The 21,030-nt window shown below is 38.8% G+C and overlaps 1 protein-coding gene across 5 annotated transcripts in view; it reads right to left on the bottom strand.

Annotated features, from left to right (window-relative positions):
• The window catches only part of TMEM161B (transmembrane protein 161B), a 76,875-nt gene that overhangs the window by 38,451 nt on the left and 17,394 nt on the right, over positions 1 to 21,030 (bottom strand). For 2 of the 5 annotated variants that reach the window (XM_088838477.1, XM_088838479.1), the window contains exon 1: positions 13,364 to 13,417. The exons of 2 other annotated variants lie outside the window; for them this stretch is intronic. Coding sequence is in view for 1 of the 3 variants with exons in the window: in XM_055429135.2 (XP_055285110.1) it covers positions 13,364 to 13,467 (104 nt within the window). In the remaining 2 variants the exon portion in view is untranslated. Of the gene's footprint in view, positions 1 to 13,363; positions 13,468 to 21,030 lie in introns of those variants that run through there. One more of the 5 variants, XM_055429135.2, reaches the window with a different exon arrangement.

Below are 21,030 nucleotides of genomic sequence, written 5' to 3'. Positions count from 1 at the left end.
CATTTTAAATAGCAAAGTCACCAAAAAAGCAAAATTGTGAAAAGATGGACTAGTTAGACCACAAAAAGGACACCTGATTACAATATGAGACGTACAACAAGAAGGCTTCAGCTGGGAATGTAGGCCTCAACTGGGAACAAGCCACTCAAATTTTTTACCACTCTGCTCTGCATATATTTCTATAAATGACTTCAAAAGCACCACAGGTATGACTTTTGGGATTACAAATAAATTTTAGCAATTAGGCAAATCACAAGTACAGAATCTACAAATAATGAGGACTGAGTATATAACGTACTCCTATAACCTCAGATATGCAGATGACACCACCCTTATGGCAGAAAGTGAAGAGGAACTCAAAAGCCTCTTGATGAAAGTGAAAGAGGAGAGTGAAAAGGTTAGCTTGAAGCTCAACATTCACAAAACAAAGATCATGGCATCTGGTCCCATCACTTCGTGGGAAATAGATGGAAAAACAGTGGAAACAGTGTCAGACTATTTTTTTGGGCTCCAAAATCACTGCGGATGCTGATTGCAACCATGAAATTAAAAGACTCCTTCTCCTTGGAAGGAAAGTCATGACCAACCTTGATAATATATTAAAAAGCACAGACATTACTTTGCCAACCAAGGTCCGTCTAGTCAAGGCTATGGTTTTTCCCGTGGTCATGTATGGATGTGAGAGTTGGACTGTGAAGAAAGCTGATCGCCGAAGAATTGATGCTTTTGAACTGTGGTGCTGGAGAAGACTCTTGAGAGTCCCTTGGACTGCAAGGAGATCCAACCAGTCCATTCTAAAGGAGATCAATCCTGGGTGTTCATTGGAAGGACTGATGCTGAAGCTGAAACTCCAATACTTTGGCCACCTCATGCGACGAGTTGACTCACTGGAAAAGACTCTGATGCTGGGAAAGGTTGGGGGCCGGAGGAGAAGGGGACGACCGAGAATGAGATGGCTGGATGGCATCACTGACTCTGTGGACATGAGTTTGAGTGAACTCCAGGAGTTGGTGATGGACAGGAATGCCTGGCGTGCTGTGATTCATGGGGTTGCGGAGAGTCAGACATGACTGAGCGACTGAACTGAATTGAGTATATAACATTTAGGAGAACACATAAGCAATAACTCATTTATAAAGACTAAAATTAGTTGTTTGTTTCTTTGAGGAAATAATTCTCAGTGAAAGAATCTTAGTACTACAGGAAAACTTAAGTTAAACTTAGAGTCCTACAATAATGAAATATTTTAAGATCCCTACATTTTCTAGGATCTATTTTCTAATATTCTCAGATTTAATTGTGTGAATCCATTTTTCTAAATACCTGTAATTTTGGTATTTAAATCCATAGGCATTAATAAGATCAACTAACAGGAAAATAAAACATGGTAGAAGGTTAAACAGTTAATAAGGAAGTGGGAAAACTGAGTTTATGAGAACAAGCATGTAACAAATTCAGCACTGAAGGAAAAACAGGGAAATAAGCCAAACCTAAGGAATGGGACCAGAACCTAACGGAGGTTCGTGATATGGTACAGGAGACAGGGACCAAGACCATCCCCATGGAAAAGAAATGCAAAAAAGCAAAATGGCTGTCTGAGGAGGCCTTACAAATAGCTGTGAAAAGAAGAGAAGCGAAAAGCAAAGGAGAAAAGGAAAGATATAAGCATCTGAATGCAGAGTTCCAAAGAATAGCAAGGAGAGATAAGAAAGCCTTCCTCAGTGATAAATGCAAAGAAATAGAGGAAAACAACAGAATGGGAAAAACAAGAGATCTCTTCAAGAAAATTAAGAGATTCTAAGCGAACATTTCATGCAAAGATGGGCTCGATAAAGGACAGAAATGGTATGGACCTAATAGAAGCAGAAGATATTAAGAAGAGGTGGCAAGAATACACAGAAGAACTGTACAAAAAAGATCTTCATGACCATGATAGTCACAATACTGTGATCACTGACCTAGAGCCTAAGGCATCTGGTCCCATCACTTCATGGGAAATAGATGGAAAAACAGTGGAAACAGTGTCAGACTTTATTTTTTTGGGCTCCAAAATCACTGCGGATGCTGATTGCAGCCATGAAATTAAAAGACGCTTACTCCTTGGAAGGAAAGTTATGACCAACCTTGATAGTATATTAAAAAGCAGAGACATTACTTTGCCAACAAAGGTCCGTCTAGTCAAGGCTATGGTTTTTCTGTGGTCATGTATGGATGTGAGAGTTGGACTGTGAAGAAAGCTGATCGCCAAAGAATTGATGCTTTTGAACTGTGGTGTTGGAGAAGACTCTTGAGAGTCCCTTGTACCGCCAGGAGATCCAACCAGTCCATTCTAAGGGAGATCGATCCTGGGTGTTCACTGGAGGGACTGATGCTGAAGCTGAAACTGCAATACTTTGGCCACCTCATGTAACGAATTGACTCACTGGAAAAGACTCTGATGCTGGCAAAGGTTGGGGGCGGGAGAAGAAGGGGACGACCGAGAATGAGATGGCTGGATGGCATCACCGACTCTGTGGACATGAGTTTGAGTGAGCTCCAAGAGTTGGTGATGGACAGGGAGGTCTGGCGTTCTGTGATTCATGGGGTCGCGGAGAGTCAGACACGACTGAGCGACTGAACTGAACTGAAAGGAATGGATATGGGAGGGGCTATGCTATTTAAAAAGGAAGGGAGGCAGAGTTGTGACTCTTGTTTATTTGTTGTTATTATTTTTAACGGGAAACATTTTTAAAATGTGTGTGTGTATTAATAGGAATAATCCTACAGAAATAAAGCAATTAATGGTACAGAAGACAGGAAATGGCCAAAGAAGCAAAGTCTGGGTGAAGGTTAGAGGGGATGGGGTACAGCCCACAAATGCAGCTATTGGGTCTTGATAGCAAGAGATTTCCTCCATAGGCCAAATTAAAATATGTAAACACTAAAAAACAAAAAACGTAAGTGGCATGAAGATGAGAAGAAGAACAAAAATAAAAAACAAAGAGGCTGCACATGCAACTAGGGCTGGGGGTTTGATGGCATGAAGATGAGAGAGAGAGAGAGGTTCCTGCTTTAAGAGTTTAGAGTGAGGTGGAGGCAGGAATGTGTAAATGAAGAGAGGTGAGGGGCTGAAAAAGCTGGCTGAGAAGGACAACACACAGAGACTTCCAGGCTGCATGGAGCAGCCATCTAAGGATGTGAAAGCAAAGGAAAACCTATTAATAAAGGTATAGTTACACACTTTCCTTCAACAGTCACTGCTCTGTACAATTTGATTTCATATTGTATGATTCCCATCTACCATACTTTAAGTTTTGGTCTCAATTTTTGGTCTTTTCCTTTGCAAAATGACTTGGAACCTGTTTCCCGTGATGCACTTTGTTGTCGTTCGTCAGTTGTGAAGTCGTGTCAGACTCTTTCTGACCCCATGTTCATCATGGCAGCATGCCTGGCTTCCCTGTTCCTCACCATCTCCCCGAGTTGGCTCCAAATCATGTCCACTGAGTCAGTGAGGCCATCCAACCATCTCATTCTGTTGCCCCCTTCTCCTCTCACCCTCAATCTTTTCTAGCATTAGGGTCTTTTCCTCTTTGCATCAGGTGGCCAAAGTAGTGGAGCTTCAGCTTCAACACCAGTCCTTCCAATGAATATTCAGGTCTGATTTCCTTTAGGATTGACTGGTTTGATCTCTCTGCAATCCAAGGGACTCGCAGGAGTCTTCTCCAACACCACGGTTCAAAAGCATCAGTTCTGTGCTCAGCTTTCTTTATGGTACAACTCACGTCCACACATGATTACTGGAAAAACCATAGTTTTTTTTAAGGGCTATATAGAACTTTGTCGGCAAAGTCATGTTTTTCCTTTTTAACATACTATCTAGTTTTTTCATAGTTTTTCTTTCAAGGAGCAACCATCTTTTAATTTCATGGCTGAAGTCACTACTGTCCGCAGTGATTTTGGAGCCCGAGAAAATAAAGTCTGTCACTGCTTCCACTATTTCCCCTTTTATTTGCCATGAAGTGATGAGACCAGATGCCATGATCTTAGTTTTTGAACGCTGACTTTTAAGCCAGCTTTTTCACTCTCCTCTTTCACTTTCATCAAGAGGCTCTTTAGTTCCTCTTCACTTTCTGCCATTAGAGAGGTATCATCTGCCTATTTGAGGTTGTTATTTCTCTCAGGAATCTTGATTCCTGCTTGTGAGTCATCCACCCAAGCATTTCATGCATCACCAACTCAACAGACACGAGACTGTGTAAACTCCAGGAGTTGGCAATGGACAGGGTGGCCTGGCGTGCTGCAGTCCATGGGGTCACAGAGTCGGACACAACTGAGCGACTGAACTGAATTCTGCATATACTTAAAAAAGCAGGGTGACAATATACAGCCTTGATGAACTCCTTGCCCAATTTTGAACCAGTCCGTTGTTCCATGTCCAGTTTTTTGTTACTTCTTGTCCTGCATACAGATTTCTCAGGAGGCAGGTAAGGTGACCTGGCATCCCCATCTCATTAAGAATATTCCACAGTTTGTTGTCATCCACACAGTCAAAGGAGGAGAAGCAGATGCTTCTTTGGAATTCCCTTGCTTTTTCTACGATACAGCTTATATTGGCACTTTGATCTCTGGTTCCTTTGCCTTTTCTAAATCCAGATTGTACATCTGGAAGTTCTCCGTTCATGTACTGCTAAAGCCTAGCTTGAAGGAATTTGAGCATAATCTTGCTAGTATGTGAAATGAGTGCAACTGTATGGTAACTTGTACATTCTTTGGCATTGCCTTTCTTTGGGATTGGAAAGAAAACTGACCTTTTCCAGTTCTGTGGCCACTGATGAGTTTTCCAAATTTGCTGGCATACTGAGTACAGTGTTTAACAACATCATCTTTTAAGATCTGGAATAGCTCAGCTGGAATTCCATCACCTCTGCTAGTTTTGTTCATAGTAATACTTCCTAAGGTCCACTTGACTTCACATTCCAGGATGTCTGGCTCTAGGTGAGTGATCACACCATCGTGATTATCTGGGTCATTAAGATCTTTTTTTGTACAGTTCTTCTGTGTATTCTTGCCACCTCTTAATCTCTTCTGCTTCTGTTAGGTCCTTGTCAGTTTTTGTCCTTTACTGTGCCTATCTTTGCATGAAATGTTTTCCCTTAGCATCTCCAATTTTCTTAAAGAGATCTCTAGAGACGTCCCCATTCTATTGTCTACCTCTATTTATTTGCGTTATTCACTTAAGAAGGCTTTCTGATCTCTTCGTGCTATTCTCTAAAACTCTGCATTGAGATGAGAATATCTTTCCTTTTCTCTTTTGCCTTTCGCTTCTCTTTTCTCAGCTATTTGTAAGCCCTCCTCAGACAACCACTTTGCCTTCTTGCATTTCTTTTTCTTCGGGATGGTTTTGGTCACCACCCACTGTACAATGTTATGAACCTCCGTCCACAGTTCTGCATGCACTGTCTACCAGATGTAATCGCTTGAATCTATTCCTCACCTCCACTGTATAATCATAGTGTTAGTCACTCAGTTGTGTTCAATTTTTTGTGATCCCATGGACTGGAGCCCACCAGGCCCCTCTGTCCATGGGATTCTCCAGGCAAGAATACTGGAGTGGGTGGCCACTTCCTTCTCCAGGGGATCTTCCAGACCCAGAGAGCAAACCCTTGTCTCGTGCATTGCAGTCAGAGTCTTTACTGTCTGAACCAACAGGGAAGCCCAAGTATAATGTAAGTGCTATGTAAATAATTCAAAGTGAAAGTGAAGTCGCTCAGTTGTGTCCGACTCTTTGCAACCCCGTGTGTAGCCCACCAGGCTCCTCCGTACATGGAATTCTCCAGGCAAGAATACTGGAGAACAGAAAATTCAAGTTTATTTTCTGGAACTTTATGGAATTTTTTTTTCCAAACATCTTCCATCCTTTGTTTGAATTAATGGATATGCAGATACAAAGGGCTGACTGTACTTTCTTCTCTCCAAATATCAAATTCCTAGCAAATATATAACACCATATATAGTTTCAAATTAAAGTAAATTCACACATTTGTTTGTTTGTTTGATTTTGCTTTAACCTATTATGTAACATACGGCCATGAGTCTTTGAATGTGGCATCTAACCAAAAAAAGCTGCATATGGTCACTCTCTGTATGAGAGGTTAAATGTTGTAAGGCAACAACATTTTTGTGGACTATTTTTAAAACATGATAAATGGCATTATCAACATTATTCAAGATTTAAATATTATGTATACATCACAAATCATCTCCATATCAACAATTTGTAAGGGGAACACTAGAAAATAAAAATATAATCATAAGGGATTTGATTTAGGTCATACCTGAATGACCTAGTAGTTTTCCCTACTTTCTTCAATCTGAGCCTGAATTTTGCAATAATTGGCCTGATGCACTAGGCCTTTCAAATATGGGCTTAGAAAACTGATATAAAAGTTTACCAGTCTTAGATCTGATGTTAAGAATAATGGTTACAAAAATACAATTACAGACAAATGCTTCATGCTAAACAAAACAAGCATGATGTAAAATTACACATAAAATAATTACATCCATGAGGGGGAAATATGAAAAGATTAGAAGGAAATACAACAAAATTTACACATCTTTAGCTGAAAGGAATACAGTTTGTTATCTCTTATTTTTTCCTTCTTATTTATTGTCTTTTTCTACATCAAAAGCATGTATTGTGCTAATAAAAAAAAAAAGTAAGTATTAATAGAATTTACAACAAAACTGAACCTCCTGCATTTAAGTTAAACTGTATCTTCTGACATTTACTTTGGCTACTTTTTTAATTCAGACAGTCAACAGTGTCTCAGATAACAAAGCCAACTGTGTTAAACTCCACTAAATCACTGAAATAATTTTTCAGTAATTTTCTTGCATAAACCTCTTACATAAAATATCAGACTACAAACTTTCTTACAAAGGCAGTTTCAAGACCACTAAAAAAAATACTAGAAAATACAGAATGTATTGACCTAGATTCATAAAAACAAAAAAATTAAACAGTAATGCTATTCAAAGTGAACAAAAAAATTTTTTTTAGAAGTAAAAATTTCAGAAATTTAAAATGAAAACCTAAACATGAACAAATATGGAAAAGCTGGGTACTGAAAGAAAGCTAAAATCAGCTTTAATACATAAATAATCATACGAAACTCTTTCACAAGATAGTTTTGGTCTCTATTCTAAATCTCAAAGTAATAATTTAGACATGAAAAAAAACTTAAGAGAAAACAAACACCACCTAAAACCTAGAAAATCAGTACAAGTAACTAAAATATTGTTTATTACATATACATTAATACATTCTCTTGTTACTTATTGGAAACTTTACTGGAATATCACGACATTCTGGAACGGATTCAGACAGCTGCAGGAGAGCAAGGACTCAGGCATTCCATAAGGGAGTAGCTGAAGGTTTGAACCTTTCCCTTAGGTCATAGGTCCCACCTACTGTGCATTTGAATAGTAGGTTTCTCTCACCAGAGGGAATTTGCAAGTTCTTGGATCAGGCAACATGCGAAAGAGAACAGGCAAAAAGAATTAAGAGCGATTGAACAGGGTGTTGTCACATCCTCTTTACTCAATACAGGATGAGACAAAATCAGAATAAATCCAACCATAATATATTTTGAGTCAGGGACATATGAAGGGAAGTATCAGACCAAAGTGAGAGCCTAGGGGATGAAGGGGTAGAGAAAAATGCATAAGGTTTGAGCTGAACAATCGGGAGAATGGAAAGCAGGTTCAGCAAGGAAGCTATAAAGGACAAAAAGCCAAATCTTGCTCCTCATGCAAAACCCACTATTCAAATGTACAAAGAATGTAACCTACCACTTACCTCTCCATGAAAAGAGGGGCCAAGCAAACTTCAAAACAAAAAGGAACTTTAATTACAATAGAAAGTAGAGAATACTCTGGCTACAAAGCAGTGGCATGCTGGACATGATAAAGAACTAACATCTGTAGGTGATCTGAGCAATGGTTAGAACAAATGATCAGAGTAAAGGTAGAGAGAAACCAATTTCCCACAATCCTTCTTTCCTTTGGAGAGGAAGGGATGGGAAGAGCAACCTGGGCACTAGACTCCACATCCGAGTTCTTCAAAGTCAGTAATTTGCTTACAGGTAACAGCAAGAAAGATCTTGTTTCATAAATTCTTATTAAAGCAGGAATGCCTCAACAGTCTAATAAAAAGGCATGTAAAAAAAGGAGAATAACATTTTCTAGGAGAAAAACATTTTTCTATTATAAAAAAGTAGAAGGATGGAATACAAAATAATGATGACTTAGTAATGTGGAACACATTTAATCTCAAATGTGAGGAGAGGTATCATTTTAACAGATGGTATTTCTTAAACTCTACTTCACACTTAGCATGCTTTTGGTAATCAGAAAAATGCTGATGTGCCTTTAAATTTAGAATAAAAGATGATTATAGTCCTAGAGAAGCCAGAAGAGTAAGTAAAGAGAAACCATATACTTCCTGTAACCTGAGGATATCTTCTAGAAGGCTAAGCACACTAGGAAAAAAGGTAGAAAAAAGAAAACCTGAAATAAACTACTCTGTTAAATCGCCAGCAGAAGTCACAGTGGTTGCAGAAAAGCTTACCTCCACCAAATTCAAAATTCGGTTTAAGTACATTCCAGGACAAGGGTCTGGAATCTGATGAATAACACCATACATCAAATAATTACTAGACTAGGAGTCAGACTTTCAGGGTAAGAGGCTGGATCTGTTTCACTTTTCAGTATGTGAACATGAGTAAAGCTACAATTTCTCATCTAAAAATGGAGACAGTATTACCTACAGCAAAGGACTAGGCGCTCACCAATCCTGCTTTTACTCCCCAAGCGCAAGGAAAAGTGTATTTCCCAGCCTGCCGTGCACTTTTGGTCTGAACCAGTCACAGGGCTCTAGACTATACAATGTGATAGAATCTCCCGGAAAAACCAGAGCCCATGCTCTCTTTACTTGCCAACTGGCACAGTTCAGTTCAGTTCAGTCACTCAGTCGTGTCCGACTCTTTGCAACCCCATGGACTGCAGTACGCCAGGCCTCCCTGTCCATCACCAACTCCCGGAGTTTACGCAAACTCATGTCCATTGAGTCCGTGATGCCATCCAACCATCTCATCTTCTGTCGTCCCCTTCTCCTCTCGCCTTCAATCTTTCCCAGCATCAGGGTCTTTTCAACTGGCACAGCATCTAACAAAAAGGACTCCAAAGTAGCAAAAGGAACAGAGGAGCCACAAGACAGAAGCAGCAGCCTAGAATCCCTAAGTAACACTTGAATCATCATTTCGTGAAGGAGCTACACTGAGAGTTGCCCTACCCCTCTCAGGTACCCTAATTTGACCTTGATGCCTGTTCTGTCTGTGACTGACAAACTTTTATTAAGTTCAGACACTGAGATTTCGCAGGTCATAAAATACCCCAATACATGTCTTCTTCCAAATTCAGAGTGTAGAGATGCAAATGGGGAAACAGAAATAAAAATTTTACCACTGCAAAGCTTTTTAACGTTGTAAAGGTAATATTAACAGAAATAAACCAGGCTAAAGATTATGCACTTAAAATAAACACCTAGATAGCTACAATATTAATTACAAAGTAAAAATGTTATTTAACCAAGAGCTAGAAAACTAGTCAATTTTTTAATATAAAAAATCAACAGTCTAATATATAGGCAAAAACTGTGAATTTCTTCAAGGTACTGACTTCAGGAAATTAGCAGGCTTACTTGTTAAGTCAACATACTAGAAACAGGTGCCACTTCACACCTTCCATTCTAAAAGAGACAGAATTTGATGAGAGATATGGACAGAAACCAATTAACATGATTAAAAGAGAAGCCATAACTTTTAAGAAAAACATGAATACTTACAATCTGAATATATGATAAAATATTAAGTCAACAGATACCAAAACTAAAGTTTCTTCTGTCATACTTGTGATTATTAAACTATCGTGGTATCTACACCATGCATTCACTTAAATTTCTTCACTATAGCCACTCCCAAACCATCCTATACTATCTATAATTTCGAAAGTTCTCTCATAAGCTTCTCCCTTTAAATTTCAAGCATTTTACAAACGACAAAGAATGCCCTCAGATCTTCCCTTTCTCTTCCTTCAACTCAGCAACAACACATGGTTTAAAATATAAACTGTCAGTTCTGATCAATATTTTTGCATGAGCAATTTAGAAGAGATTTTAGATTTTCTTAATATTAAAACTGTCATTTCATGTCACAAAAGGTTTGTAAAACTAATTATTTCAAAATGATAAAATCAATATTCTTATTCAACAGAATTAGGCAACAACAGTCAGAATATAGCTTCATGACCTAAAAATTTCAGATTTAATATTAAAGAAAAATATCATAGATGATCTTAAGAATAAAGAGCAAAACAAACAAAGAGGAAATGAAACTATAGCAGAAAAGAATCACTAGAAAATCCTGATTGGTATTACTTGGAATCTGATTTGGAATTAGAGACAGCATTAATTAACACTAAAGTTAATCTATTTACCAAAGCAAATCAAGATCACAAAATTTATCAACTTCATGGTTATTTTTGAAGGTTGAGCTCCTCTTCAAATTAGCAATATGTATACTTACATGACAGATAAATTGTCAAAAGAGCAGCAGTTTTAACTATAATGTATTGTTTCAAAATTAACAAAGAGAATCAGTTTTCAATCTCTGGAAGTTTTAGTTTTATAGAAACAAATGGGCTGCAGATTACCTGTTAGAAAATAGAAACTGCCTAACGACTAAAAAGGGATAAGACTGCCAAGATCTTTAAAGCCAAAAGGGATAGGAAGGTTCCCTGGAGACTCACTGGAAACAAAACCAGAAGTGTGCAATTCTCAATAGAAAATAAGCTACCTTAATATGTATTTTATCTAGTTAATTAATTCAGATTCTATTTATTTAGAATTAATGGTATTTGTCCAGGAGATATTCACCCTTTCATGATCTACAAAAAAGGGTTTTTGCTAAGCAAAACAAGTAAGCAAGACTACACAGGGCATAAACCTACATAGCTAAAAACTAGTCACTGATGATTTACTTTTTTCACTTATAAGCATCTTTAATGAAGTTTTAACTTTACTAAAACGTCACTGTTTACTTTGCTAATAAAAATATGTATTTTTAAACCACTGTTCTCTCACACTTTCCATACACATGCGTGTGCACGCATATGAGTGTTCAAAAAACCTTTTCGGACAATCGAAATAGTATTTTCCTATATTTAAACACTGATACAGAACAAGCATAAAGCACAAAAGAATATACTTAACACTGAAAAATAAATTAAGCTTTGTGGATAGAATGGCTTATTATTGGTCTTGCAGTATATGAAATCATTAGGTGGATAATACCTGTCCATTGCTTTCTAACTTAAAGTGAAGGGAAAGTAGCTCAGTCGTGTCCGACTCTTTGCGACCCCATGGACTATATAGTCCATGGAGTTCTCCAGGTCAGAGTACTGGAGTGGGTAGCCTTTCCCTTCTCTAGGGTTCTAACTTAAAAGGTCTAAACAATAGAAAACTGATATACAAATCAATAACAGAATCTATTTATTTATTAGAGACAAATAACTGGAGTAAAACTATAGTCATGATACCAAACCTATAATGTGCCTTTCATAATTACATAAGATTGTGGCATGTATTTCTGTATGCAGGGTTTTACTGCTTTTGCCTCTTGATATCTGTATTTAACTGTATTTAACACCTGACCTGCCTCTTGAGAAACCTGTATGCAGGTCAGGAAGCAACAGTCAGAACTATACATGGAACAACCGACTGGTTCCAAATAGGAAAAGGAGTGCGTCAAGGCTGTATATTGTCACCTTGCTTATTTAACTTATATGCAGAGTACATCATGAGGAACGCTGGGCTGGAAGAAGCACAAGCTGGAATCAAGATTGCCGGGAGAAATATCAATAATCACAGATATGCAGATGACACTACCCTTATGGCAGAAAGTGAAAAGGAACTCAAAAGCCTCTTGATGAAAGGGAAAGAGGAGAGCGAAAAGGTTGGCTTGAAGCTCAACATTCAGAAAACAAAGCTCATGGCATCTGGTCCCATCACTTCATGGGAAATAGATGGAAAAACAGTGGAAACAGTGTCAGACTTTATTTTTGGGGGCTCCAAAATCACTGCAGATGCTGATTGCAGCCATGAAATTAAAAGACGCTTACTCCTTGGAAGGAAAGTTATGACCAACCTTGATAATATACTAAAAAGCAGAGACATTACTTTGCCAACAAAGGTCCGTCTAGTCAAGGCTATGGTTTTTCCCGTGGTTATGTATGGATGTGAGAGTTGGACTGTGAAGAAAGCTGATCGCCAAAGAATTGATGCTTTTGAACTGTGGTGTTGGAGAAGACTCTTGAGAGTCCCTTGTACCGCCAGGAGATCCAACCAGTCCATTCTAAGGGAGATCGATCCTGGGTGTTCATTGGAAGGACTGATGCTAAAGCTGAAACTGCAATACTTTGGCCACCTCATGCGACGAGTTGACTCACTGGAAAAGACTCTGATGCTGGGAAAGGTTGGGGGCGGGAGGAGAAGGGGACGACCGAGAATGAGATGGCTGGATGGCATCACCGACTCTGTGGACATGAGTTTGAGTGAACTCAGGGAGTTGGTGATGGACAGGGAGGCCTGGCATGCTGTGATTCATGGGGTCGCGGAGAGTCCGACACGACTGAGCGACTGAACTGAACTGAACTGACTGAACTTCTGTACTGTTAAATTTTATTCTTTAACTTTCAGCAAGGTAACTTAGTTCCTCTCCATGAGGAGACAGTAGTAGCAGTAAGCTTATAGTGCACTAAACAAAATTAAAAGCCTACAAAATTACTTCACCCCTCTTTGCTAAATTAAAGTTTAAAATTATTTATTAACAGTAAAACAACTCTTAACTCTCATAATATTCTCAACTAAGTCACCAATAATGAAGCAGGTGCTTTGAGTCATTTTTTCCAACTCTGGTGAAAAGTTAAGCACTTCGATTTACAGTCTCTTCCTCTTATTGACCAACTTTTTTAAAAAAAGATAACTAGAAAAGTCATGTGATAGTTCCAGTGGCCATGTTCAAAAAGGGATCAAGAAGGAAGAGACTAAATTCTTGACAATGATCATCCTATTATCTTTGTACTCAACAGATAAACTACTACTACCTCAAGTAAGAGAAATAAGGAAGCTGAATTTTTCTTGTAATTTTCCTTTTTCATGTTTTTAGAAAACTGGAATTAGCACTTAACTTCTAGGAGGTTAACCAGCCTGGTAAACTAAACAAAGAGGAAAGTGCCAGTCAGTATCAGCCTACCCTTGCCTTACCTGCCATTACAGAGTAGCCATCGAGCAAGAGAATAGTGAGGTAGAATCTTCTGCATGGCACTGGCCATCACCATGGTAACAACCAGCTGTATACCTATCACACCCTGTATAAAGAAACAAACAGAGAGTTTAACAATGAATGGATTTAGATTTGAGGACACCGCTGAAAAGCTTTCTATACGTTTTGAAAATTATACTTTGTAAGAAAAATGGATTTACTATCAAAACACCTATTATTCTGCCATACGGGATCTCACCTCATAATCCTCTACAAGTTATCCAAGGGTCACATCCATACTAACAAAAGTTAAATTAGGGAGCACACACATTCAAAATCTATTTCCAAGAAATCTTCTCCATTACCTGAGTGTACCAAAATGAAGCAGAAAATAGTGATTTTTTCCTCCATCCTTCTCCAGATTTACTCTATTCAAAAAACTTAGAATACCAGCTAAGCTAGCTCTAAAAGCAGTATGCCTGTTTTTTAATTCTAGGGTGGCAATGAACAACACAAGAGCATTAACTATACTAAATGTGACAGTGGAAAGTCACTAGAAAAAAAATTTAATTCATCCTATCATCACGAACTTTCAATAGGTGGGCTTTAACAAGGTCCAAAAATGCCCAGTTTGTTCTCATCAATCCCTCTCTTGTTCTCTGCAACACCTAATTCAAACCTTCTCCCATCTCCTCACACCTCCAACCTCCCTCAAACTTTTTAAAAAAAAAATTCAATCATAGCAAAGTGATTCAGTTTCACATACATACATATACATGTACTTTACATACAAATTCTTTTCCATTACAAGTTATTACAAGATATTGAATATAATTCCCTCTGTGAACTCCGATGGACAGGGAGGCCCGGCATGCTGTGATTCATGGGGTCGCAAAGAGTCGGACACGACTGAGCGACTGACCTGACTGAACTGCTATACCGCAGGACCTTGATTTTACCTATTTTACATACAGCAATTTGCATCTGCCAACCCAAACTCCTGCAGAAGGCAATGGCAAGCCACTCCAGTACTCTTGCCTGGAAAATCCCATGGATGGAGGAGCCTGGTGGGCTGCAGTCCATGGGGTCGCTAGGGGTCGGACACGACTGAGAGACTTCACTTTCACTTTTCACTTTCACACATTGGAGAAGGAAATGGCAACCCACTCCAGTGTTCTTGCCTGGAGAATCCCAGGGACAGGGGAGCCTGGTGGGCTTCCATCTACGGGGTCACACAGAGTCGGACACGACTGACGTGACTTTGCAGCAGTAGCAGCAGCAACCCAAACTCCTAATTTATCCACTCCCTCCAAACTTCTCTCGACTCAGTAGAGGACAGCTTCCAGTTCACAGAAAATAAAACAACAGCATCAAATGAGAACTCTCATTTGACACCAACAAGCTCACAATCACTGGTATCTGCACCTGTCTTCTTCCACACCCTCTAGAAATATAACAACAGGGTATCTTCAGTGTAAAGCAAATCCCTCGGTGCTTCAGAGCCCATCCTCTCACGGATTTTCAGGAGCCTCAACCACTGAACAGCTTCCCTCCTGTTGCTGTTTGGTTGCTAAGTCGTGTCCAACTCTTTGCAACCCCACGGACTGCAGCACACAAGGTTCCTCTGTCCTTCACTATCTCCCGGAGTTTGTTCAGACTCATATCCATAGTCAGTGATGTTATCTAACCATCTCATCCTCTGCCGCGCCCTTTTCCTTTTGTCTTCAATCTTTCCCAGCATCAGGGTCCTTTCCAATGAGTTGGCTCTTCGCATCAGATCTCTTATCTATTTCAAGTCTTCCTACTAGTATTTTAATACCTTTCACCTTTCTAAAAAAAACCAAACAAACAATAATTTCCCCTTAATCTTTGTTTTCTCTTCTATAAAATGAAGCTAATAATTCAACCAACCTACTACTTAAGCTGTGGTTAATGATTGTGCCTGTTTCAGAGAACGCAGCCAATACTTGTTATTGTCATAATTATCATCCCTATTAAGGGTTTTTATTTTTATTTCAAGAAGAGAAGGCTTTTCAAAACATAACCAACGTTACTTCTATAAGAAATAAATTTAGAAAACAAAATAAATGGACTCACACCATGAAAAATAACATCAGTCTCCTAAGTGATAAAAGAACACTAACAAAGCTAGTGGAGGTGATGGAATTCCAGTTGAGCTATTTCAAATCTTGAAAGATGTTGCTGTGAAAGTGCTGCACTCAATATGCCAGCAAATTTGGAAAACTCAGCAGTGGCCACAGGACTGGAAAAGGTCAGTCTTCATTCCAATCCCAAAGAAAGGCAATGCCAAAGAATGCTCAAACTACCGCAAAATTGCACTCATCTCACACGCTAGTAAAGTCATGCTCAAAATTCTCCAAGCTAGGCTTCAGCAATATGTGAACCGTGAACTCCCAGATGTTCAAGCAGGTTTTAGAAAAGGCAGAGGCACCAGAGATCAAATTGCCAACATCTGCTGGATCATGGAGAAAGCAAGAGAGTTCCAGAAAAACATCTATTTCTGCTTCATTGACTATGCCAAAGCCTTTGACTGTGTGGATCACAATAAACTGTGGAACATTCTGAAAGAAAAGGGAATCCCAGACCACCTGACCTGCCTCTTGAGAAACCTGTATGCAAGTCAGGAAGCAACAGTCAAAACTGGACATGGAACAACAGACTGGTTCCAAATAGGAAAAGGAGTATGTCAAGGCTGTATATTGTCACCTTGCTTATTTAACGTATATGCAGAGTACATCATGAGGAACACTGGGCTGGAAGAAGGACAAGCTGGAATCAAGATTGCCGGGAGAAATATCAATAATCTCAGATATGCAGATGACACCACCCTTATGGCAGAAAGTGAAGAGGAACTCAAAAGCCTCTTGATGAAAGTGAAAGAGGAGAGTGAAAAGCTTGGCTTGAAACTCAACATTCAGAAAACAAAGATCATGGCATCTGGTCCCATCACTTCATGGGAAATAGATGGAAAAACAGTGGAAACAGTGTCAGACTTTATTTTTGGGGGCTCCAAAATCACTGCAAATGCTGATTGCAGCCATGAAATTAAAAGACGCTTACTCCTTGGAAGGAAAGTTATGACCAACCTTGATAATATATCGAAAAGCAGAGACATTACTTTGCCAACCATGGTCCATCTAGTCAAGGCTATGGTTTTTCCCGTGGTCATGTATGGATGTGAGAGTTGGACTGTGAAGAAACCTGATCACCGAAGAATTGATGCTTTTGAACTGTGGTGCTGGAGAAGACTCTTGAGAGTCCCTTGTACTGCCAGGAGATCCAACCAGTCCATTCTAAGGGAGATCGATCCTGGGTGTTCATTGGAAGGACTGATGCTAAAGCTGAAGCTGCAATACTTTGGCCACCTCATGCGACGAGTTGACTCACTGGAAAAGACTCTGATGCTGGGAAAGGTTGGGGGCGGGAGGAGAAGGGGACGACCGAGAGTGAGATGGCTGGATGGCATCACCGACCCTGTGGACATGAGTTTGAGTGTACTCCGGGAGTTGGTGATGGACAGGGAGGCCTGGCGTGCTGTGATTCATGGGGTCGCGGAGAGTCGGACACGACTGAGCGACTGAACTGAAAAATTTTTTTGAAAAAAATCAGATTTCACTGATTTTAACAAACTGTTCAATCAACTGTACATCACTGTAACAAATGTACTGTCAATGTGTGGGATGCTGAAAGTGTGGGAGGTTGTGCACGTGCCAGGACAGGGGATGTGGAACTCTCTATACTCTGATCCATTTTGCTGCAAACCTAAAAGTGCTCTAAAAACATGAGATCTTAAGAAAAATCAAATCAAATTTATTCATAGAGAAACAGTGTTAAGTAATGTCAAAATAAATGGAAAAGACATTTGTAACTCATATCATAAAGGGATAATTTGTTGTTTAGACTCTTTTGCAACTCCCTGGGCTGTAGCCCACCAGGCTCCTCTGTCCATGGGATTTCCCAGGCAAGAACAGTGGGTTGCCATTTCCTCCCCAGGGGATTTTCCCAACCTAGGGATCAAACCAGTGTTTCCTGCACTGGCAGGTGGATTCTTTACCACTGAGCTACTTGGGAAGCCCAAAGGTATTATTTACTTGTTAGGTATTATATAGAGTTCTTACAAGTCAATTAGTAAAAAAACAAATGCCTTCTTTTGTATGTACAGAGAGTTCTTTAAAAAAGGGAGCAAGATGGCTCTTAAACAGGACTGTTTTTAAAATGCCTTTGAAACCTGCCTCAATTCTGGTTTCACTGTGGATATTTTAATGTCTTAAATTCTACCAATTGGGTTAAGGTTCAGACCATTTTTATATTCTCCTAACATCAAAGGTTACATTTTTGTCTTTTTTCTTTCACATTTCCTATCACTTGCTTTTACTATCTTATTTTCTGTATAGTTTGTGATAGAAGTTCTACAATCTCCATACAGTGAATGCCATTACAAAGAACGCTTTCAGGCAGAACAAGGCCAAGAAATATATTAGCAAGTATGTCAGAAGGTTAGTCTATTTGAGATTACCGACGTAAAAGCAAAAGATAATTTTTTTTAGTCAGAGAATCAGGGAAAGTTTTGTGGACAAAGTGAATCTCCATCTAGCCTTGAAACAAATCTGACAGTATCATAGAATCTTCAAGGTCATCTAGTACAATCTCTCACAAACATATATAACAATTTATTAGAGTGTAAGCTCCTTAATAGCAGAAACCATATCTTAGTCATATCTAATAAATGTTACAGGTATTAAATGGCATTTCAGAAAAACTGACCTGGAAGATATATATATGTATGATGGACTGTGATGAACTGGGGAAAAAAGGCATCTTACCAAACTCTCTCCTCTTATTCCAAATCACTAAGCACAATGAGATACTGCTGATAAAACCAGGACTAAAGAAGGTAAACCACGGGAAGGCCAAAACAAATAAAAATCAGCAAACCGGATTGACTAGCATAACAGCAACTAGGCTTCTGCAATGATTCACACGAAAAAAGATAACGATTTAAATTACAATGGTATCTCTGGTTGTAAGAAGAAAAATGTATTCTAAAGATACTGTTGAAGAATTCAGAGAATGATGGTATACTGAAGCAAATGAGGGACTAAAGAGATCAACCTCGTGAAAGGCAGACATCATTCTCAATGTTGTAGCTAATGTTTGACTAACAAACGTTCAAAAACATAACTTCACTCTATTCACTTATCCTACTATGTCATTTCCATCTTTTTAAAATAAAGTTGAAAGCACTTTCTCAAAACCTCATCTATTTACTGTTAAATATATGTTTTCTTCCAACTTTCTAACAGAAGTCAATAAACCTTTCCGAGAATGAATCAGCTGTTAGGTAACCGCATACATGGACTAAAAGAAAATGTTGTTTTTTCCCAATAGAAGAATCCACCGAATTTTTTTGAGAAATAATTTTTAAATTACGTGGAAAACATGTCCCCAAAGTTAATCCTTTTCATATTTATTTGGAAAAGAGTCCTTGGAATATATTTTCAAAATGACAATCATTTTACAGAATTATATATTATCAACTTAATATGTTGTTAGTACTAAACTTAGATCAACTTTTGAGACATTCCTATACAACTGACAATCACAGTGTACATGCCAGGGATTAACATATTAAAATATATTCAACTCATTAATTAAGAGACACAATTATGTGAAATTTAAAAACAAATTTTAATAACCTGCCTTCACGGACCAACTTAAGTGTGCATGTATATCTAAGTTTGTACAAAACAGAATTTTTGAAATGTTTAGTTTAAAAACCAAATTCCCTGAATATCTTTCATTATTTTTAATTAAAAGCTAATGCTTAAGAAAATTTAACCATAAACAAACAAACTTCACACAAAAAAACTATTAAACTGAGTAGATACGCACCAATACAATAAAGTTCATCATGGCTGAAGCTTCAAGCACACAACCTATGGGTCATTGGCCAAGTGGCCTTAATGGTTTTATTAGGGCCTCAAAACAATAACTTGACCAAAGAGATGGCTTCTGTCCAGATTGGTTGCCCCTAGGCTCCAATTCTCTTGATAACTGGAACTGGGAAAAGTCATTTATGAAATAGCTTGTAAGTTCCCAAGAAGGGTGAAACATTGGGGCAACTTAGGTCTCAACCTTTCCACATCTATTAATCTGAGGCCATGAAGAGCAAGAAAAAGTTATTTGCCTTTAGTTTACAGAAGAATGATAATTTCCATTTTTGTTAGTAATCATTTCTGGGTAGGTTAAAAAAATTCTTACCATGGAAAATTAAACAATTCTCCAAGAAATAAAATATATCAAATAGCAGTATTTTATCTTGCTTGACAATACTGACAATAAAACTCCCCCAACTTAAAGAAAACATGTTGTAATTTTAAAATTCAAACTTGGAACAATGTCAACCTCAGGGGAGTTGACATTTTGTTTAGTTTGCTTCCCTGGTGGCTCAGATGGTAAAGCGTCTGCCTCCAATGCGGGAGACCGGGGTTCTATCCCTGGGTTGGGAAGATCTCCTGGAGAAGGAAACGGCAACCCACTCCAGTACTCTTGCCTGGAGAATCCCACGGACGGAGAAGCCTGGTAGGCTACAGTCCATGGGGTCTCAAAGAGTCGGACACGACTGAGCGACTAGTCCTTAGTCCTTTGTTTCACTAAACTAGCTCTCCTGTTAACAAACAGACTGAAAGCAAAGTATACACTGTTTACAGTCAGAAGGCATATCAGCAACATACTTGAACTCAAACCACCCCAAATGGTTTTAATTATCACTCACCCTCCAATAAATGAGAAGAAAAAAAAAAAAGGATATTACCCAATGATCTTCCCATTTTTGGTTTTTTAACTTTTTACATATTTTAGTGATAGCTAGACATGTTGAGACAGACTTCTTAAGAGACGCTCAAATAATTTATACTACAAAAGAAGGTGTGAACTTTGTTATTTCAATATAGATATACATAAAACTTAGAATTCACACATTGAGCATCTAAGCAAACCATCTCCCAACAATTTACAAACGAGGTTATCAGGGTCCAAACAGCAAAGATCATAGAACTACCCAGTCACAAACTTATCCAGAACCCAGATTCCTAATCCAACCTAATGTTTTTTCCTCTAAGTTGTTTCAGCACATTCAATGAACATTTACTGAGCAACAAACTACATGCACTGAACCACTTGCACATAATAGGGAGAAACAGCACAGTCCCTGCCATCGATGAGAAGTCAGTCCAACAGGAGAGGAAACTGTTGTTCAGTCGCTCAGTCTTGTCTGACTCTGCAATCCCATGGACTGCAGCACGCCAAGCTTCCCTATCCTTCACTATCTCCCCGAGTCTGCTCAAACTCTTAATACAAAGTGATGAGAGGATAGGCAGGGGATTCTACCAGATTGCAGCGTGCATACTAAGGGACAGGAGCTGTGTAAGTTAAGACTCCATGGACTCAGCTTGGTGAACCACCAGTGATACCTGCTTCACACAGGATGACAAGTAGGCCAAAACCAGATACTGAAAGGGCAAAACCTACAGACTTAAGTTCAACTTGAGAACAATAAAGAAACCCATGAAAAGTAAAACGACCACATCAGAACTTTAGAAGAGTCACTCTGGATACCTTGTGAACACTATAGATGAGGGCTAGGCCA

The sequence above is a fragment of the Moschus berezovskii genome, chromosome 8, assembly GCF_049115385.1.
Source record: "Moschus berezovskii isolate FMDL1 chromosome 8, NW_MosBer_1.0, whole genome shotgun sequence".
Lineage (NCBI taxonomy): Eukaryota > Metazoa > Chordata > Mammalia > Artiodactyla > Moschidae > Moschus > Moschus berezovskii.
The sequence above is the reverse complement of the archived record's forward strand: the minus strand, read 5'-3'. Positions and strand labels throughout refer to the sequence as shown.